Source organism: Eptesicus fuscus, chromosome 17 (genome assembly GCF_027574615.1).
Source record: "Eptesicus fuscus isolate TK198812 chromosome 17, DD_ASM_mEF_20220401, whole genome shotgun sequence".
Lineage (NCBI taxonomy): Eukaryota > Metazoa > Chordata > Mammalia > Chiroptera > Vespertilionidae > Eptesicus > Eptesicus fuscus.
Genome location: NC_072489.1, coordinates 34,550,136 through 34,573,289, shown reverse-complemented (window position 1 = coordinate 34,573,289; position 23,154 = coordinate 34,550,136). Strand labels below are relative to the sequence as shown.

The 23,154-nt window shown below is 39.5% G+C and overlaps 1 protein-coding gene across 2 annotated transcripts in view; it reads left to right on the top strand.

Moving 5' to 3' along the window:
* The first annotated feature begins 7,039 nt into the window (after positions 1-7,039).
* The window catches only part of RNLS (renalase, FAD dependent amine oxidase), a 228,000-nt gene continuing 211,885 nt past the window's right edge, over positions 7,040-23,154 (top strand). For both annotated transcript variants that reach the window (XM_028127621.2, XM_008152961.3), the window contains exons 1-4: positions 7,040-7,230; positions 8,367-8,472; positions 9,080-9,222; positions 13,040-13,198. In XM_028127621.2, coding sequence (XP_027983422.2) covers positions 7,113-7,230; positions 8,367-8,472; positions 9,080-9,222; positions 13,040-13,198 — 526 coding nt within the window. In that variant the 5' untranslated portion in view covers positions 7,040-7,112. The remainder of the gene's footprint in view (positions 7,231-8,366; positions 8,473-9,079; positions 9,223-13,039; positions 13,199-23,154) is intronic.

The window sequence follows — 23,154 nt, the reverse complement described above, 5'->3', positions numbered from 1 at the left end:
TGTAGTCTTGATAGCTTTTAAATTTTAATTTTTTGCACTAAAATATGACTGCTTTAGGTTCATTACATGTTATGCAATTTTACCATGAGATGAACTACCAATAACAATTTTAGTTAACACTTTAGGAACAACTTTTTGTCCAGTACAATTAATTTTTCTATAATATTTGCTTATTTCAATTAGCCAACTTAAATTAGTCTGAAAACTTGACTACTATTTTACTGTCAAATTTAATACTCTAACAACAATCTTATTTTACCCTGTAAATATTAGTGGAAAGGATTATTTGCCTTCTTGAGTAGGCCCTGAGCATTCCTGATACTAGGCTGGATTTAGATATCAAAAACCCACTTCCCCACACCATGGGTCCAAGACAACTCAAACAAGTCTTGTTGCAGTGAGAGGGCAGCTGCTGTCGGCCAAGTCTCTATGTGTTACCTGGGTCCCGATTTGAGTTGGGCATGGCAAGTGAAGCAGCCATGGGGGCAGGAGACCTCCCTCAGAAGGGGTGAGGGTTCAGGCCCCTGCAAAGTTGGGGGGTGAGGGTCTGTGCCCCACTTCTGTTGACCCCCAAGTTCTCTCCTGATGGCCCCTCTGCGACTGTGCCTGTCTTAGGTTGTTCCTCCCCTGAGGAATCTTATCCGTCTCTGGCTAACCAGCCATCCTCTGGGCCAAGCAGAGTGATGTGAGGTTCAGTTCTGTCTCCTTGGTAGCCTATGCCCCCGTGGCCTCCATGCCCAGCAGCTGCCTTGGGATCCCCTCACCTGCTGGCGGGACCCCAGCACTGATCACATATCTTGTGGAACCCAGGTTTCTTCTCCAGGGAGGGCCCAGCTCACACCATTGGGCGAGAGACAGATCCATGGTCCAGCCACCACGAGGCTTCAACCTCGGCATGAACAGAAAGCTCAGGCAACAGCTATGGGCAATTGGATTGTGAGAAGAGGGTTCCTCCCTCTTGGCCAAAAGGGCAAGAGGGGCCAATATAGAATGCTCAGGTGCCTTCCAAGGGGGCCCTCTACACAGTGGAAGGGATTAAATCTTTTCATGTCCTTTTTAAATTGATGCCAGACATTCAAAGAATTAGTTTGTGAGTTTGTTTGGGATAATTGTACATTATGCTGTTGAAATTCTAAAATATCAAGAGATGTGTTACCTTTGTCTCCAAGCACCAAAAAGATGATTTTTTATTGATTCCCAAGGGTTCGAGGTACTATTATAGGTAATGGGGGTAATACAAATCTGGGAAAAATTATAATGACATTGTAGAATAATATCAAGTAAGGATATTTTTTGCTCTAGGCCATGGCAATTCCATTTCAAACTGGCTGTCTTTGATTAATTTTTTCCCACTCCCACTCCACCCTTCCGTCTGAAATGTGTCAGTATGTTCCATGTTTCCATGCCTCTGGTTCTATCTTATTTCTCAATTTATTTTGTTCATCAGATTCCACATATAAGTGACATCATATGATATTTGCCTTTTCTGACTGGTTTATTTTGCTTAGCATGATACTCTCCAGGTCCCACCTTGCTGTTTCAAAGGGCAAGAGATCTTTTTTATAGCTGCATAGTATTCCATTGTGCAAAGATATCATGGCTTCTTTATCCACTCATGTGCTGATGGGCACTTGGGCTGTTTCCAGATCTTTCAATAAACTAGGAAAGCATAGGTGTGAATTATTCTTTCTAATTGGTGTTTTGGGATTCTTAGATTATATTCCTAGAAGTAAAATCATCGAGTCAAAAGCAGTTCCATTTTTAATTTTTTGAGGAAACTCCATACTGTTTTCCATAGTGACTGCACCAGTCTGCATTCCCACCAGCAATGTACTAGGGTTCCCTTTTCCCCACATCTTCACCAGCACTTGTTTGTTGATTTGTTGATGGTAGCTATTCTGGCAGGTATGAGGTGATCCCTCATTGTAGTTTTAATTTGCATCTCCCTGATGTTTGGTGACATTAAGCATTTTTCATATGTCTATTGTATCTGTATGTCCTCTTTGAAGAAGTGTCTATTCAGGTCCTTTGGCCATATTTCAATTGGACTTTTACTGCCACTTTTAACTGCTATTCTAGCCTCTAATTTTTCATTATTCAATGCATCATCAAACTGATATCTAATTTGAATCCTAAAGCAAAATCCAATGATATCACTTTTGGGTTGAAGACTTGTGACGGTTCCCACTGTCCCAAGTACGGAATATAGATAGAAAATAATGTATTCCATTCAGTAGACATTTTTAGAGAATCTTCTTTGTTCTAGGGAATGGAGTGTTCCTAAAATTCCCAGCTCCAATTCATTTCTTTTTTTTCTTATGACCTCCTATTGTACTTCGTTGATAATAAAACTTATTTTGGCCTATATATCTCTGCTGTTTTATATTGCTTCTTAATGACTTTAGAGAATGCCCTATTAGTTCAAGAAGATGAACTTCATTAGAATACATCTATATCACTATAGAATACAGTGTAGGCCTTTTCACTCAGCAGGTGCTTAGTATTTAGCTTTTAAATGAATTAGCTTATTTCCTGCATCATTTCACAAATACATGAGACAACTCCTGGTGTTTATGAAATGACTCCATTTGATTGTCTTCATAAAATTCCAAAGTTTCTTTATCACTTGCGAGTGATTACATTGTCATTACAACTCCTCTTAGAAATGTAGAGTGGCCCTTATCACTCTGAATAGCTGGCAATGACATTTATAAAGGACAGATGTTTATTACCTGGGGCCTATGGAAATGTGCATGCATTTAGGTCTGTGCATTTCCAAGGTGTGTAACTCCTTCTCTAGTAAAAGTTAAGGAATACGGTGAAAGAATAAGAAAGACACCAAGGGGAAAAAAAAAATAGTTCCACTGTCAGTAAAACCCAGAGCTTTGTACCTAGTAGTAAAATTTTTTTTTATTGTGTCAATAATTTATAGTAAATGTCCCGAAATGCTCCATGTCCTCAGATCAAAACCAAATTGATTGTAGGAGGCAGAGACAGAAGGTGAATGAGGTTATGGATTTGATAGCATAAGTTGCTGCATCCTTAGGATCAGAGTGTGGCCTTTTCCTATTTTGTCAGTCACTGGCACTGCGCAGGAGTAGGCTAAGTGAATACAAAGGAAGAAAAGAGTTTTCACAAATAATCATACTTAAAAGCAACACTAGGTTTTTGTAAAACCAGGCTTTACTAGGAGAGAATGTGTATTTTATTAATATTAGCAGTAGTAGTAAAAATGAGTTGGCTTTAAAATCCATAGCTTCTAGAAAAAAGACCACTTGCATATATGTTAGTAAAATATAAAAATCCATAACTGTAGTCCTACCATACCTGGCAAGTTTGGTGACCTACACACAGACTAAGATTAGGGGAGAGACAATATTTTTTTTTCCTAATCTTTAAGAAAACAGTAAAATACATTATTGAAATCAGATCTGCTTTGTTGACTCTTTTGAAGAAACAAAGATAGGTGTGTTTTAGAATTTCTAGACAAAGACCAGTCCTGATCTGGCCCGTTGGTCTGGAATTGATCCCGCAAGTCTAGAGATAAGGATGTTGATCTCAGATTCAACAGGTTCCAGCCCTAATCCTGCTAAATTCTGACCCTGCCCCTCCTCTCCTATCACCAACACCTGGGTAAGGCAAATTTATGAGTCTCTACCACAATGAAGGCAAGTAGAGTGAGGAGGTTTTGGCTAAGAGATAGAGGTATTAGGATAGAATTATGAAGAACTATTTTGGGGAGAAAACTTGTGGATGTTCTAAGAATTTATAAACAGAATCTGCTACCCTAGTCAATATCCTATCTCACTTACTCGAACCTTACACAGTCTTTGGAAATGATGTTAATAATGAATAAGCATGATATGTCCAGATGAGTTACAGGAGTAAATTGTGTGAAAGGGAAGTCCCCCCAAATTGCATTTGTTTCTAAAACCACGTTTCTATCATGACCCCCAACTCATGCTTACACAGCTGCAACAAAGATTTAAGAAGACAATCCTATCTAATAAAAGAGTAATATGCAAATTGACCATCACTCCAACACACAAGATGGCTGCCCTCATGTGGTCAAAGATGGCTGCCCCCATGTGGACACAAGATGGCCGCTACAAGATGGCCAGCAGGGGAGGGCAGTTGGGAGGGACCAAGCCTGCAAGGGAGGGCAGTTGGGGGCAATCAAGCCTGCAGGGGAGGGCAGTTAGGGGTGACCAGGCCGGCAGAGGAGGGAAGTTGGGGGCGACTGGGCCTGCAGGGAAGGGCAGTTGGGGGGGACTCAGGCTTGCAGGGGAGAGCAGTTGGAGGGGGACCAGGCCTTCAGGGGAGGGCAGTTAGGCGTGACCAGGCTTGTAGGGGAGGGCAGTTAGGGGCAATCAGGCTGGCAGGGGAGCAGTTAGGCATCAATCAGGCTGGCAGGGGAGTGGTTAGGGGGTGATTAGGCTGGCAGGCAGAAGCTGTTAGGGGCAATCAGGCAGGCCAGCAGGTGAGCAGTTGGGAGCCAGTAATATTGGATTGTGAGAGGGATGTCCGACTGTCCTACTGGGATCGGGCCTAAAAGGGCAGTGGGACATCCCTCGAGGGGTCCCAGATTGGAGTGGGTGCAGGCTGGGCTGAGGGACACCCACCCCCCGTGCATGAATTTTGTGCACCGGGCCTCTAGTCTACTATATGACAGAAGCCTGAGAAACAAAGATATCTTTGGCTAAGTCATGTAATGCCCAGAGTGGGTCCAACAGACTAAAAATATTAAGATTCCATTAGTTTTAAATAACCCTTGTATGTTATGTGCATTTTTACCTGAATTGTAATGTGTAATCTTTAGAACCAACCTGTGAGATAGCCAATATCATCTTCAATTTACAAATTAGAAAACTAGCTCAGGTATAGTCACTGGCTCAAGACCTGCACATTTCCATAGGCTCCAGGTAAGAGCAGAGCTTCAGTTTATAGACGTAGTTCACCTTCTGGGCTACTGGGGTTCTCTGGAGCAGAGAAGGTCACTGTATTAGTTTACTAAGGTTACCATTACAAAAGTTCACAGACTGGGTGGCTTAAACTATAGACATTTATTTTCTCACAGTTCAGGAGGCTAGACGTTCGAGGTGTCAGCATGGTGGATTTTTTCCTGAAGCCTCTTTCTTTAGCCTGCAGACAGTTGTCTCCTTCCGGAGTCATCACATTGTCTCCCTTCATATTGGATTAGGGACCACCCTAATGACTTCATTTAACTTAAGTCCCACTCTGAGTTAAGGACTTCAACTTATGAATTTGGTGGAGGGGAAACACAATTCAGCTAACAATCATTAATCTCAAAATGATAGTTTCATCCACTTAATACATACAGACCATGTATTTTATAATCAAAAGCAAACATGAATATTTTATAGCTTCAAGTAGAACAATATTTAGTCATTTCAAACTTTACACTTAAAAAAAAAATTGTTTTCCTGATTGGGAGCAGAAATAGGTGACAGAGGACTCGGGATTTTTGTTCCATTAAAGTCATCTTTGTCAAGAACTTTTTGAGCGTACAAAACTAGGCCTCAGGTATAATTCCATGCTGATATAAACCTAGCAGTTGTAAATAGTTCACTCACCAAAACAAAAAATAATAATAATTAGAGATCAATCTCCAAACTCTGCTTATAAATTTGCTTCTTCTTATGACTTAATGTAACATCCCATGAGTCTTTCCCAATATCAAAAGTGCTGGCTCAGATTTTCAAAACCACAGAAGTTAAGTGAAATGTTTAGCAGAGGAGGCAGTTGGGGTTCAAGAGTCTATAGATCTTGAATTAGTTGGTTAACAACTTGACTGGAAATTCTGTGCTTTGAAGGAAATCAGAAGATTAGACTCTTCACATATCCAGAGAAACACTGAGGGAAACCAAGGGATGCTATATGCACTGGGACAATCAGAAGGTTAATTGGCAGAATTCTAAAGAATTGGAAATTTTCGCTTCTGAAATAGTCTGCTGGGAACAATGGAATGATAAATAACTTCGGAGCTCACATTTAGGAAGATATCTATTAATTCCTTTGTTCCCAACCAATTCTGGTTTTTATTTATTAAAAATGTCCTGATTATAGGATTTTATACTTAATGTACTACTCTTTCAGTTACTCTAGCACTTTGTGATCACCAGAGATTGCCCAATATTTTTGAAAGAATAAAATTAAATCACTATTCTTTAAAATTCAAGAATTATTTCTCCAGAAAGTTTCACAAAGAAATGATACTGTGTCAAAAACAGATAAATAGAAATTGCTGTCCATATAAAAAGAACCTCAACTTTTTCTTCTTTATTTGCTGAAAAGAATAAGGCCCCACTAAACCTAAAGGTGTCCTCTGGGGATGTTAAAATACTCCACATTTACTTGCCATGTAGATTCATGTACTTGAGAATAGGGAAGGCCAGGCACATAAAACACAGTTGTAAAATGAATGCTATTTAAACAAATAAAAATCAAACGAATGAAATGCATTTAAACAGATTTCATTTTATTCAAGTATATCTTAAGGAAATAATCATACCTTTTTGTTCCCTACCCTAATCGTCCCCAGACATACCATCTGACCATCCCAGTCTACACCTACCTTGCCCCAAACCCAGCCATTTTCAATACAGAGATAACCAATGACCGACTGGATCACGATAGGAGATGAGAAGATAGAGGAATATAATATGTACCATTAGGGCTCTGGTGGCGGAGAAGGGGTATAAGAAAGGGTCTGTACAAAAAAGTATTGGAGATCAAGAAACATTAGAAACAGAACTGATATGTGTCTCTTTGATTTCTTCTTTCCTTTCTATTCCTCCCACCATCAAACGATTTCTATCTTACACGAGACACTGTCTATTCGGAGGAGTTCACAGGCTTGGAAGAGACAGTCAAGTAAGCAAATATAATGATCTCATGAGTTTCATTATTCGGAGTCTGCAGCTCTCATCCAAGGGCGCCCGCAGGTTTTAGGAGCCCAGCAAAGCCCACGTGGGCAGCTCTCTCCCGGGCGGACCCGCCTCGGGCTCCGGGCGCCGCTCTGCCCCCTGCCGGCCGGCGGCGGGACTGCTCGGGGGCGCGCGGCACGCCGGCCGCCGCGGGAGACTCCGGGCATGGCGCGGGTGCTGATCGTGGGCGCCGGGCTGACCGGGAGCCTGTGCGCGGCGCTGCTGCGGAGGGAGGCGGCCTGTCCCGTCCACCTGGCCGTGTGGGACAAGGCTGGCGACTCAGGTGGGTCGTCTCCTGGCCGGACCGCGGGAAAAGACGCCGCACGGACGCCGGCCTCTGGGGTGGCGCGGGCCCCACGGGGGAAAAGCCCCGAAGAAAATGGGGCTCCTCGGGGGGGCCCCAGCGGGGCGGGCCTGCGCCGCGACACGTGATTGGAGACTTCCGCCGCCGGGAACGGCCGGGCGCCGGGCGAGGGTGGGGCGCCACCGGCCAGGCAGGCGGCGACGAGGGCCGGGCTGCCAGGCGGGGCCAGGCCGGAGCCCCTGGGCCTTCCGCCGCCGCTGATACGCAGACGCCCATCAGGGGCGGTGGGTGCCCTTGCAGCTCTGCCCAGATCCTGAGGATCCCGGGGTGCCCGCGGGCCCAGACTCTAGGGGAGATCTCAGTGTTCAAAATCCGGTTATTCTCCCGAGTCCTGCCTGAAAGAGGGAAAGCCGGCGTTGATGGATTCCTTCTCACGTTTCATTCATTCATGTTATGCATTCATCCACGTTAGCCACTGTATGCACCGCACGTGTCCTTTCAAAAAATATCTCACAGTCAGTGGCCAAATGGTCTCCTAACTACTTGCTGCCAATATTGGATGACAAAACGTTCAACTGAAAAAAAAAAAAAAAAAAAGGAAAAATAATGTTCTCTACAACAGCTGTCATGGAATCCATGCGGGGGGACAGGGGGTGAATAGCTTTCATTGGTTCATTGTAAGGCAGTGAGGAGCATTCCAAGGTTCACGCTAATGTAATGCCCAGTGTTCAGAATCCCCAAAAACCCCCCAGGAAGGAGCCAAGACCCGCTGTAACTGCAAGAGAACCTTTATTCGTGCTAGCACGAGCTCTCATCTCCAGCGATCACCGGGGAAAAAGAGAACCTCTCGCCAGAACAAAGGCTTTAAAGGGGGTCTCAAGTAGTGGGCAGGGAGAGTGTTTATGACCCCCATGATTGGTCAGGGGTAGGGTGAGGGGTCCAGTTACACAGGGGCACACTGGGCAGCTTGCCTAAAGTGGACTGAGTCCACCTCTTTACATTCCTATTGGTAGGTACATGCAACTGATACATTCTTGCAGTCTACAGGGAGGGGCAGCACGGTAATTTGGCTCTATCAGCTAACGCAGAGACCTTTCCCTGTGGGTGAATTCAAGGGGGAAGAATGACCACCACCAGCAGCCCCCACCATCCGCAGAGCACCGTGGACCTGGGCGCCCAGTACATCACGCGCACCCCCCACTATGCCAGCAAGCACCAAAGGTGAGCTCCTCCAGGGGTGGGATGTGCCCTTTGATGTGAAAAAACACAAACCAGCCCCGTTTCTGACAGCCTTAAACTCTGCTTCTTGCAGTCTAGTGACATTGTTATGCTATTATCGTTTTCATGGTATTAGCCGTGAAAGGCTAACCTAAGAAAAGTGGGAAAACTGCTAACACATGCCTCCTAGTGTCCTTGGGGGAGATCAGACGAGATGTTCCATGGGACACAGCAAGGGCTCGTGAATATGAATTTACTAGGTTGGTGTGGAGGGAGAGGACAAGCTGGCCGGGATGGAAGCCAGTCGTAACCAATTGAAAACTGGTGTACGGAATGCCTTTCTGTTCGTCTTTACCGACGTGATTTTCTGAAAGGGACAAGAAAGTAGGCCTTTGCTTAATGTCAGCAAAAGATTTATGGCTTCTCAAGACATTTCCGTTCTTCAACTTGAATGGCCAATGTTATTAACGCAAAACATGTTGAGTTGACCATAGGACAACATCTGATTATTATTTAGTATTATCATCGCTTAAGAATTCTTGCAAGAGAATACGGTATGATAGAGCTGATTATAGAATACCATTCTGTAATATATGTTGATTTATTTCAGTTTTTATGACGAACTGCTAGCTCATGGCATTTTGAAGCCTCTGACCTCTCCTATTGAAGGAACGGTGATGAAAGCAGGAGACTGTAACTTTGTGGCACCTCAAGGAGTTTCTTCAATTATTAAGCATTACTTGAAAGAATCAGGTGGGATTAGGATTTTTCTCTGCCTTCCTTTAAAATTAGCACTCTAAAACAAAATTATACACATAATCAGATATTAATACTTCAAAGAAAGTTATAAAGTAGATGTTCTCTTATTCACCACTCAATAGCTAGTTTTCTTCCGCTAAAGTAACCACTAATAGTTTCCAAGGTGTGCTTCCAGAGAAATGTTTATACAGCTATCACTCTTACCTGGCTGTCTCTATTTTCTATTCATACATGTTTATATTTATTTTTTTTAAAAATACACATGGGATTTTTTTACATAAGCCGTTCTATACCATGTTTGGTCTATGTTTATAGTAAATCTATCTATCTATCTATCTATTCTTTCTCTCTCAAGCAGTACATTTAGTTAGACATTGTTCACATCTCTTCAGGTGTCATCTGATCAGTTCTGAACTGCTGTTCCCTAAAACCTATTTGTAGGAAATTATAGTAGGAAAATGAATTTAGATTTTCTCTTTAATATGGAGGAAGGCAGGGGATTAAATTAAATAAATACATAACAGAAACACAATAGCTTTTATAAAATGTTTAAACCTTCTTAATATTCTGATATGTTTATTGCTATCTGACTATTTTTAAAAAAATTTATTAAATATTATGTGCTGGGTAAACAGTGGTAAATAAGAGACGTGGTTCCTGCCTTTGTTAATGTAGAGTGAGGTAGAGAGGAAAGACATTAAATTAATTACGTACACACACAAAGACATAATAAGTGCTAAGAAGGAGTGAGAGCATTGTAAGGGAGTGTATAATAGGAAGGCCTAATCTAATGTGAGTTTCAGAGGAGTGGGGGAGGGGGGTGAGACATGTCTGAGAAAGCGTCACTGAGGATCTAATGTCTTCATGGGTACCCCAAAGGTAAGCAAGAGTGAACTAGGCCCAGAGCTGATGGTGATAATGGCATGCAGTGGACACATGAGTTGGAACTATTCTAATGAAGGAGCAAGTTGGTGCATTCGAGGAACTAAAAAGTCATGATGACTCGAGAGTAGTGAATGAGGGAGAAAGTGATAAGAGATCAAGTTCAAGACTAAGACAGGGGCCAGATCGTACGGGGCTTTGTAAACAATGTTAAACGTTTTATACTTTATCTTATGTGCAGTGGGAAGCCATCGAAGAATATTACACAAGAGACAGACATGGTCAGGTTTACTAAGCTCAGAAGTAACTCTCGAGAGGTTTTATGTAATTCTCTGTTTTAAAATGAGAGTTTCCGGAGCCCAGAGATTTTAATACGTGGTCCTTTGGAAAGGTAGTAATTACTTTAATAAGGAAAAGCTACTTTCCCAGAAACTTCACTCCTAGTCGTAGGAAAGGAGAACTTGCTGGTTTGTAAGAATGGTTATACTATCACCCCTACCTCTTGGGATAGATACTCCTTTTGGGGTGATTTTGCCAGTTGTGTTGGATTTGGGTCTGTCATCTACGCCAAGGGTTCTCACACTTTAGTGTGCATTATTAAGCCTGTGTGTGTGTGTGTGTGTGGGGGGTGTTTAATATAGACTGCTGGGCCTGACCCCCAGAGATTCTGACTTAATAGGTGTGGGTTGGGGCCTGAGAATGTATATTTCTAACAAGTTCCCAAGTGCAGAACACTTTGGGGCCATCGGGATACAGGTGCAAGGCTGGATATGCAGAATGGTCTTCAGTTCCATTACGCACACGTATATTCACCAGCACCAGTAACAAAGTATGCTCCTGTCAAAGGGAATATTATGTGAAGACACAACTGAATAAAATATAAAGTCCATTGACTTCATTGAGGTCAGGCAGGACCAGGACCAGAGCGAGGCTAGCAAGTTGGGGGTGAGAGATCCTCAATAAACAGAACGGATTGAAATGGAGCTGCTCTGGTTGGCGTAAAGGAGATGATGGTTGTTGAGTTGAAAGCTCCGGCTTTTGGGCCTTCCTAAGCAGGGCCTTAGAGAAACCTCCAGGCCAGCTGAAGTACTGTTTATAAGCCCTTGCTCCAACTTTTGAACAGAATGGTGCTAATTTGCATTTGCTTTAAAAATTTGAGTTTTTACTACATTGCAGCATTATTTAAGGGACAGTGAAAGATGTAAAGGTATATGAGATCTGGAGACCTGACATGGAGAAGCCTAGAAGATTCTGGGTAGATAAGACATACCTAGAGCAAACAGAAATTTTGAATGAGTGGTAAAAGCAGTGATGATCAAAGGATGTTTTAGATGAGAAGGATCACCTTGAGCTGGAAAAGCTACAAAAAGGAAGTTTCATGGCTAAGGTTGGACTTAAGCAGGACATTTCTTGGCTGGTAACATGAGGTTTCCCTTTCAGTGTGCTTTTTTTCTCATTTCATTTTTCACATCTTTCCTTTCTATTCCTGAGGCTGAAAAAAAGTGAATTTGTTTTTAAATCTAAATTTTCTGAAAACTGGAATGTGAAGTGAATGCTAGTGTACCAAAGAGACTTACCGATTTAATTATATTTTATCTTTCAGTTTCTGATTCATAATTCATTCTCTTAAACCTGTGATTTTCAACCAGTGTGCCACAAGATTTTTTTTAAAACATGCAATTCCTGACTGTTTAGTCAGGGGCACTGACCTCTTTTCCCTTAGATTGTCAAATAAAGAAATGACAATAGCCAACACAACAATAGCCATCTTATGTGAATGAATCAAAATTATACCTGTAATTTTTCTTTTTTCAGATTGGTAAAAATATTTTTTTCTGGTGTGCTACAAAATTTCAGTAATTAGTGCATGAGATGAAAAAGGTTGAAAATCACCATTTTAGCCCGAGCCGGTTTGGCTCAGTGGACAGAGCATTGGCCTGCGAACTGAAGGGTCCCAGGTTCAATTCTGGTCACAGGCACATGCCCAGGTTGCGGGTTTGATCCCCAGCAGGGGGTGTGTAGGAGGCAGCCGATCAATAATTCTCTCTAATCATTGATTTTTCTATCTCTTTCTCCTTCTCCCTTCCTCTCTGAAATAAATAAGAATATATGTTTTTTTAAAAAGAAAATCACCATCTTAAATAAATATTGATTAAACACTAGTATGTGCCAAGTACTATACTATATATGCTATATATTAAAACAAAACAGACTTAATTACTGACTAAAAGGGAAGAAAATATTAATCATATAATTACTCTAATAATTATTAAAATACCTTTGTGACAAGTGCAAAGAAGGAACATGCAATGAGAGGATATTCTAGATTGTATTTCTCTTAATTCTTCTTAATGAAGATAATTGTTCCATTGATGAGTACTTGGATTTCTCATACAGAGACCTTTTTTAGGTTTAATAGAGAACAATAATTCCTTTAATAGGGAGTTGTGCTCTTTCTTGCTCTTATTAGAGAGAAGAATTAACACCTTTACTAAAATATATACTTTCTCTACAATGATAATGAGCTCAAAGTCAGAGGGATGCAGCTTTAAATTATGGTATGCCATTTCTGAATCTGTTTCCTTATCTGTGAAATTAATTGGTATGTATATTCAGTGCTTGGCACAGTCTTGACATATAGTAGGTGCTTAATGAAAAATAGCTATGGTTACTATCCTTATTAATTGTAATAGTATTTCCCACCCCACACACACTCAGAATAGACATTGATAGGCAATTCCCCCTGAATGAGATGGAGAGGAATCCCCCCTAAATGAGAAAGAAAGTAAAGAAAGGGGACCCCAGGGGCTGTAGAGGACAAACTGCACCATTTTATTCACCTGAATGGATCCAATTGGCAACCCTTCTCTCCCCATTTATTCGTATGGAAAACTCTGCTTATGTGAACATGATTTTGCTCTTGGAACAGGTGCTGATATCTATTTCAGACAATGCGTGACCCAGATCAACCTGAGAAATGGCAAGTGGGAAGTCTCCAAGGAAACGGGCTCCCCTGAGCAGTTTGACATTGTCGTGCTCACGATGCCGGTTCCTCAGATTCTGCTGCTTCAAGGTGACATCGTGAACTGTGAGTCTCAGCCTGTGCTGTTTACTTCAGGGAATGGGATTTTTATTTTTATTTTTTTCGTGAAAGAGCAAGAATTCAGCGTAACTCTCTTAGCAAAGGGTATAGTATGGATCCTACGGATTGGCATGTTTTATATACTGATACAACGGCCTGGTTCACTGTATTGGTCTTGGTCAAACTAAAACACACAACGGAATTTTTCTTAACCAGTTAAGAGTCGAACGCTTTTCTTATTGCTCCTGCCTCTAAGAAGTAAATCGTTTTGATGGGTGCTCGGTAGTTCGGCCTGCAAGAAGAGCGACCTCTTCGTGAGCCCCGAGAAAAGGGGGTTTTTCTGACACAAGCATTGAGGATGTGAACCCCTGGCGAGCCTCATCGCGGATTGCTCTGGAGGAAGAGCCTCGTGCTCCTCCCTGCTTGGGATTTGTTGGTTCACCTTTTACCTAGCTTCTCCCCTCTTTTCTAAAAAACAGCTTTAAGGTATAATTCACAAACCATACAATTCATTCATTTTTTAAAATGTACATTTCAATGCTACTTAATATATTCACCAATATATGCAATCATTCCCATCCTCCATTTTGGACCATTTTAATCATCCCCCAACAGAAACCCCATATCCTAAAGCTATCACCTGTGTCCCTCCATCCCCATCCCTACCCCTAACCCTAAACAAGCTGCCATCTACTTTCTGTCTCCATAGGTTTCCCCATTGCGCCCTAGGTTCTTAAGGAATGCTTTCCTATGGTTCGCTTTGCCTCCACACCTCTGTCAGGTTTCACTAATTTTCCTCCTTTCATTTTGTCTAATTGAGCCTGACACATCAAAGCCACTGACTTCTAGAGGACACCCCATCTTGCCTTGAACCCATGAGTTAAAATAAGGCAGAGCCTGGCGCTGGTGGGCAAGGTCTTGGGTCGTGTGGGAATGGCTGTGGATATTGATGTGCCTGGAGCTTTTGACTTGTTGCATGATTAAAGTTGACATTGAAGTTGATTGAGGAATGGCCTTTTATGCCACTATTAGAAAGGAAACTGGTATTAAATATAATTTATAGATCAGAGATTTAGAACTGTAATAGAAATTGTTCTCCGAGGAAGAAAATTGCTGCTTATTGCATCTTGAAAGTAATTTGCTGTTCCTTAAATATCAATTCCACCACTCAGTAACAATACAGCTTCTTTTCTAGTACAGTGTGAGGTAATAATATAGAAGGGATTGAAATATTTATTATGTAGCCATAGGCAAATTAGAACACTAATTTCAAAGATCTCTGTCATGAGTCTACTTCTAGTCTGTTGCCAAAGTCACTTTAAAGTAGGATAATTTATTGCCATGGAGTCTGTAATAACTGGATTGATTTCAAGACTGTTAAATAACATACTGCAACTTTTTTCTAAAAAAGTTATTGGTCAGTGTATTCAGTTGTGCTATAAATTACATATTCCAATTTTTTTAAAATTCTCATCGAGGACATTTTTATTGATTTTTTTTAAAAGAGAGAGGTGAAGAAAGAGAGAGAGATCAATGTGAGAGAAACATTGATCAATTGCCTCTCCCACTCACCCCAACCTGGGGTTGAACCCGAACCCTATTTATGTGCCCTGACCAGGAGTCGAACGAACCCACAACCTTTTGGTGTACAGGACAACACTCCTATCAACTGAGCCACACTGACCAGGGCTACATATTCCAACTTTTAAAAACTACGTAGCCTTGTATCTGAAGAGAGATCCTTCAACATTGCACTTTGAAAGTATTCATCAATATTTATATTAGTGACATATAAAACATAACATCTGAGATATGTTTAAGGGTCTTCCAAAGATAATTTTATTTAGATTATATATATATATATATATATTTATATAGATTATATATATATATATTTTGAGTACTTCAACTGTATTGGGCTGAGAGATATCTTAATCCTCCTATTCGTATTGTATTTCTTTATATCTTTCTGGGGTTTGGGGAGCAATTTTTACTTTATGATTTTTGATATGATTTTATTTTATTCATAATATATCTGCATTACATTTGTCTGGTACATCCTTTTTACTTTTAGCCTTTCAGAGATACTTTATTTTGGAGGCACCTTTATTTGTTCATCTTTGAGTCTAGTAATTTCATAAAGATATATAACAGTTTTGTGTCACTTTTGCAGGGGCATGTTATTCCATTTTTTACTTGAAAATTCAGCTTTCCCTTTATTTTCAGCTAAGTTTTCTTCTAATACTTGAGGAATTATTTCTGGTCCATTTATTATGATCTCAGAATATCTTTAAAAATATAAAGTATCTCCTTCCCATATCTGCTATTTTGTCTCAACTCATTTTCATCTTTGGTCTTTGCATTATTTTTTAACTATTTTTTAAAATATATTTTATTGATTTTTTTACAGAGAGGGATAGAGAGTTAGAAACATCGATGAGAGAGAAACATCGATCAGCTGCCTCCTGCACACCTCCTACTGGGGATGTGCCCGCAACCAAGGTACATGCCCTTGACTGGAATCGAACCTGGGACCCTTCAGTCCGCAGGCCGACGCTCTATCCACTGAGCCAAACCGGTTAGGGCTTAACTTTCTTTTTCTAGCCTTCTCTCCATGTTACCCATGTAGTTTTCAAGTGTTCCTTTTGTTCCCTTCCTTGAGATACTGTTTCAAAGAGGTCTTATAATTGTTCACTGTTTTCAGGTCATTGCCTGAGTGTTTGTTGAACTATTCTGCTTTGTGGCAAAATTTTTTTAATATATATTTCTTATCAGTTCATTTGTTAGGTTCTGTTAGGTTGTTTCTTTCTCCATTTCTCTGCATAGGTCCCTCTCTAATCATTAGTCATCTTTAATTGGAGCTATTTCTGTCAATTTTGTGAAGAATACTGTTGTCCGGAAGGGCAGACATTCAGTTAAAGTATGTTGCCTCAGAACACTGTCTGTATACATTTTATAAATATTTACGTGTGGACGATTGAATGCTAGTGATCATTAATATGATAATATATTTATTAATATGAAAGATTTCAAAAAAGTTTAACTTAAAAATAAAAAAGATGCATCTATATTTTTCAATCAACCAAAACAGTTTGACAGAAACATTTTTACATTGGTTATTGCTTAAAGATGATTTTTAGATTCTTTACATTTTTTGAATAGTCATAACTTTAAAAATGAGGATAGTTTAGTCTTACTATTAAAAAGGATAATGCTGACAACATCTGAAAAAATCTATCATGCTGAAAAAGAAATATATTTTTTTCCTCTTTTCTTTTTTAGTGGAGGAATAAGATGGAATATGTAGACTCTTTATGATGAAAAGTTTAAGCATGACTGACTTGGTACATTTGTTTGATGGGAAGGGTTTTTGGGGTGCTGTATTGTCTCAATTAGAATTGGACCCCATGCAAATCATTCTGTGTTTACTTCCTTGTTATGAAATAACCCAATCTGCGAGTAACCCCTTAACAGAATGTCCTAACAATTCTGACACAATACCTGTGGGTCTAAAACAAAGTGGTTAAAAACATATGCTTTCTCTTTATAAGTTTCAATCATGACCTCAGTATGAGGAATGAGCTAATCTCTTTTCTCTGTGTTTGTGGAGAACATTAAATCTCTTGAGTATTAAACATTTTCAGTTTCTATGAAGAGACATTCATTTACAAAGCCATATATTGCCCTCTAGTGGATATCGCTATATATTGCAGTTCCTGTCTGAATTTTTACTAGAGAGGACGATGAAGATAACTGAAATATCAAATATATATAAAACTATCACTATAATATAATTCACAAAATCCCATATTATTACAGGGACACAAATGTAGGCCCATTCTAATTAACTAATTTACACAAAAATTGTTCAGTATCATTTTTCTTCTAATATTATGTATTTTTCTATTTCAATTGTATTTTATAATTAATATAGTTTATTGATGAAAAATTTGAAAGTAAAAGTAAAATAAAATTTAGTCATAATTATAGCTTCATAGATATTAACCCAGTAAAATACGCATTTCTAGAGATTTTTAAAGGTAGAAATAAATTTTTTTTTCTGTTTTCAAACTTTATAATATTTTAGGAATATCTTTCCAATGTCATTGAATGTTCACGTGTGTCATGATTTTTACTACATAGTGCTCTATTCTTTGGCTCTACCTTGAAGTATTAAAGCAGTTAGTTAGATATTTTAGATTTCCCGTTTTATCAAGTATTGCTTTGACAGTGCAAAGCTGAAACAGATTTTCTTCCCTAAGCTCCTTTCCTTAGGGGAGGCTATTTTGCTATAGAATAGGGCCCTCTTGGTGGCTTTTGTTTTAATTTTTCTTAAATAATCTATGTTTTATTTATTTCTCTGTTCTGTAATCAGGTTTCATTAAAAATTCCTGCTGAAATATTGATTTGAATTACATTTAAAGTGTTAATTTAGGGAGATTTAATGTCTTTACAATAGTGCACCTTGCATCCAAGGAAATCAAACAGTTCTTCATTTATTTCGGTATTTTTATGTCCTTCAGTAAAATTTTGTAGCTTTTAATCTTAAGATCTTACATATTTCTTATTAGCCTTATTATGAAATCATTTAGGATATTTGTAGAGATTGTGAATAATGTCCCTTTTGTTATCTTATGTTTACTTAGATGTTTCCAGAGAATACCACCCAGCTGAGTTTCTAAACCCAACATGGATAGTCTGTTTCTTTTGATAGGGGAATTCAACCTATTTATTGCAAAAACTACTATCTTTCTTCAACCTTTCCATTGATGTCTATTATTTATTTTACTTTATTTTTCTCCCACTTTTTTACATTTTCTTCTATTTGCCAACTTTATCAAGTATCACAACCTTAATTAATTAATGACTTAATTCACTGTGTAAGGTGTGTCTTTTGTGGTAGGATATAAAAATAAAGTACATGAAAACAGGAACTAGCCCTGACTTACCTGTCCCTATTTTCTCAGGATTCCTTTGTGAGTGCCTCATGTATGGTAGGCCTTTGGTCTCCATTTACTGAATGAATGAATGAATGAATGAATGACACAATATGAAATACGTCTTGAAGGACAGGCAGAAGAAAAGGAAGAGGAAAAAGGATCCTAGCAAAAAAATTAGGAATAGAAATGCTTGTTTTATATTGTGGGGACTGAAAATAGACTGTCTGGGAGGAAAGGTTTTGTGGTGGGGAATTTGGAGAAAAAAAAAGCTGGAAATGTGGATTTGGGGCAGACTGTGTTGAGCCTTGAATGTGAACATCTGTTGAGCAAACATCAAAGGTCCTAATTCATCAGAAATACTGAATCTACCTTTTAAACCTGGCTGGATACATTGAGATGGTAAAGAACTACCTAATTGGTTTGGGAGGAAGAAAACACTTGCAGGACTTGGGGGAGGGAACATTGTTAAAAGGTTTTTAATCTTAACATATGCACTATCCTTAGACACTTAGAACTTCAGTAAGCTATACCACAAAAATGCATAATCTTATAACTTATTGCATACTACAGGATATAATGATAGCATATTGTTCATAATAAGCACTTTCAACCTCCTTTCTACAACTTCTAGAATCTCTCATCATCACTGATGGAAAAATGAGAACCAATTCTTTTTACTAAAATAAGTTTAAATTCTTCATTGTTCCTTGACATTTGCTGAAAATGTTTATTAAAAGCACAAGAAACAAAAGTCTTCTCTTCATCAAGTAACATGCTTCATTGCTTTTTTCCAGAAGCCCATCGCCGTCGGAGGGGAAATAATTCACTTTTTAAACTTCTTCAGATATTAGCTGCTGTGTGGGGCTGACTGCAAGCTTATGAGCTGAGAGTCGGTTCTGCTTCATCTGCCATTCTTCCTCTAATTGCCTGAGAGGCAACCCAAGCTAGTGTTTGTCTCCCTACCACCCTCCAGAAACGCAGGCGTCAGAGGGAAATGGAGGAGACTCACGCCCATCTTGGAGGTTAGAGTGACCTGGCTCTACTGTCACTTGTGCTTACTACCCACTCTAGGTCCCGGCAGGACAGAGGCACTTTCCCTGCTTGTGTCCCTCTGGGGAACTGTGTTGGGAAAAAAAAAGAAGTAAGAGGGATAACCAGAGGATGATGATGAGAACCAGTATCAAAGAACATGTTGGGAATACTTATTAAGCGCTTTATCTACATTGCATCATTTATTCTTCTCAACCACCTTCCAAGAAGTATTTCATCCCCATTTCATAGAAGAGGAAAGTGAGAAGCAGAGAAATTAAATTAACTTGTCTGAGGTCACATAGCTCTTGAATGGCAGATCTGGGAATCCAGATCTTCTCCAAGATCTAGTAACTGGGGCAGTGTACCTTTTTAAAAATATATATATATTTTTATTGATTTCAGAGAGGAAGGGAGAGGGAGGGAGAGATAGAAACATCAGTGATGAGAGAGAATCACTGATTGACTGCCTCCTGCACGTGCCACACTGGAGATCAAGCCCGCAACCTGGGCATGTGTCCTGACTGGGAATCAAACCATGACCTGGTTCATAGGTAGACACTCAACCACTGAGCCATGCCAGCTGGGCGTGGGGCAGTGTACCTTTTGGTGCCATACCCAGCACAAATGTGTGCGATCTCCCCATACTTGATATAAATGCATCGGTGATGTCGCTATTTTTACTTTTTTGTTCTTGTACACATGCTGCCAATAGATACATGTTTGACACTAGGCTTCCAGGTTGTACCTAAAACAGAAAGTCCTTTCTTAATGCTGCCTTCAGAACTTATAATTTTATTTTTCATTCAGAGTTCTTTGATACCAGAGGCTTTAAAAAGAAATGTCAGAACTAGAGATGGGGTGAGATGAAAGAACAGAGAACTATAATTTATTGAATTGCGTCATTATCACCAACTGAGTCACCAACTGAATTCAATTTAGCTTCTTCCCATCTGAGCTGGCAAAGACACTTTAAAGAGAGAAGAGATTTGAGAACTAAGAATTTTTGTTCTCTGGCACAAGTCTCTGAAGATTCAAATGAAATGTGCCAAACACAAATAAGAAAGTATTACCACAATCAAATTCTAATGTTAAAGTAGAGGGTTTTTTTTTAAACTTTATTTTTATTGTTGACACTATTACAGATGTCCTCATTTTCCTATCTTTTGCCCACCCCCATCCAGCCCCCGCCCCCTCTTCCCTCTGGCCATCACCACACTGTTGTTTGTGTCCATTGATTATGCATATATGTTCTTTGGCGAACTCCTTTACCTTCTTTCATTCAGACTCCCTTTCCTCCTAAAGTAGGGAATTTTAAATATTAAGATTAAAAGAGAGGAAGGGAGGGATTAAGGAATACCACCATTCTGCATTGGACAAGCTTTTTTCTAAATTTGTTTCTTTTTTCACAAATGTACCTCATTTGAGAAGTTTCTTATTCTATTGCATCAGATGAATGAGACATGGCTATATGCTGACCAGACATTCTGATCAGTCATCATTCTTCTGAAGTACCGTTTCCAGAGTCTGACATTTTCTCATTCTAACTTGAATATTTGCTTCTAGAAAAGAATGAGAGACTCTAAAAAGAGTATTTGAGTAGCTAGCACAAAACATTCTATGTTTAACAATGTAGAAGTCTCTTTTAGTTTTGAAGAAGCTATTTAAATGTTGGTCTCCTAAAATTTCTTCCATGAATTAGCCCCCTCAAAATCACTATACCCAAAGCAGAGTTTCCTTTCCATTTCTGTGACTTGTTAGATTTTTTTTTTTTTGCATCTTATAATTTTACTTGCCATCGGCATATGAAAGCATGACATTTTATTCCAAGAAGAGAAATTAAAATCCAGTTTCATTTTTTAAAAATGGTAATATTAATCTTTTATTTGGATGTTTAACTCTCTCTCTCTCTCTCTCTCTCTCGAGAGAGAGAGAGAGAGAGAGAGAGAATCTACTATGTGCTCAAAATTGTTCTGGGCACCCTGAATACAGCAGTGAACCAAACAATAAAAGCTCCACAGAGCTCCTTTTCCAGTGGCAGGAGGAGAAATAAGGAAATACCGATGTGAAATGATAGAAAGTGTTGATAAAGAAAAGGAAGCAAGATGGGACTAAAAAGTGAATGGACGTAATTTTGTATATAGTGTGAGCAGGTCTGTGACAAAATGTTTTGAGCAGCAGAGACCTGAAGGTAGTGAAAGTGTGAGCCATAGAATATCTGGAGCAATATCTAAGCAGTAGTGACCATGCTCTAAAAATTTCTGAAATTCTGAACACTGCCTACTCATTCATTCATTCATTCAGTAACTCAACAAGCCTTTTCTCAGCATCTCCGCTCTAATCAAGTACAGGAAGGACAAAACTGAACGTAACACGATTTCCCCCTTGAAGTACATTACAGGCATCTGGATGTTACACTGCTTTAGAGTATCTTAAGATATACCCAGACTCACATATTTAAAGATCATGGTTCCTATGTGGCACCGCATAGAATTAGCTGACAAAGAGAGCATGTTAGGAAATCTGTAAAATAAAAAAATGCAAACACAGTAGTAAATACATTTCATAAAAAGCCTCCCTGGTTGAGTTTCTGCTCTTTTACTGGAAAACGGTGTGCTTACAGAGACTGCTTTGCCATGACTACATCTGGGTGCTCTACAGAATCTGAATGAGAAATTATTAATTCTCAAGAATTACGAATTCTCAAGATGGTTATGCGCTTCTCTTTTACAAGACCAGTTGCTGTTAAAGAGCTAATAGCTTCATCAATCCGCCTGTGACTCATCCCTTCTGCTGAGTCCCGGCCTGGTGCCCACAGGCTGCAGGTCGCACAGACGAACAGCATGGGGCAGTGTTTAAATGCTGTTCTGAAAACCAGTGCCACGGTCCTCAGACAGTTTAGAGCACTTCTCTGCAATCATTGCAGATGCATCCCGGGATTATATTTTTCTTTTATATTGCTATGTGTCATGCTTTGTTTACCAAACAGAATGTCGAAAATGAATAGGCAGTTTTCTGGCATACTTCTTTGTAGATAAATGGTCAGAATGAACTCTGTTGCTTAAGGAAAGCATAAACACAATTTAGTCATTGGATGTGGCTGTATGTACGTTGTTGCTGTGGGGAATTTTGGTTTGGCTAAAGTGCTATTTTCTTTGAAAATTCTGATACACCAAAGTTCTCTTTGTTTTCATAATAGCCCCACTCCACCCACCAAAAAAAAAAGCAAGCTATCAAATTACTGAGGTTTCACTTGCATAAATGCAGTTGCACATATCTAACATAATTGTGAATTTATTTTGCCAAGTCTTTAAATTATAAATACTATTTGAATAAAGGAGAACAAGCTTTTGATTCATTTTTACAACTTTCATAGAGGATTTTCTCTCATGTAGACTTTTTCCCCCCCATAGAGCACATACAGCCAAGTGCATTTTAAGCCATCCCCAAAATACGTGTGTGTGTGATCATGTTCATCGTCCTTCACATTTTAAGGTAATGCCACTAACAGTGATTGAAGTCTTTATATAATAATATAACGTGGAAAAGCTCTATGAATGCAGTAGTCATTATCACTGAGTAGATGTATAAAACCTGTAACTATTGTCCTTACGCATGAACATTCTCACTACTCTCCTATCTTTTGTATGTAATGTCATCACAAAGACTGCTTTGAGAGAATGTGATTCCTTATTGCCTGCCTTGCCAATTGCATTTTAATTACTTATACTACATATACGTCTACTGAGCCCTTACTGTATTCTAGGGTATTGTCCCAGATTCTGAGTTCACATAGGTTAATGAGCCCTGGTCCCAGTTCTTAAGGAGCTCATAGTGGGAAGATTTGTCTGTTGCACTTCTCTTCTAGTTGCTTCTGAAATTCGTTGTTGTTATACCATTAGGCTTTAGGGTAACTTCTGGTTATTTCTTCTGCCCTTCATGCTAGTCCGGGCTCCACGGCTTGTTGCCTCTGTGACCTTGGGCACATTATGT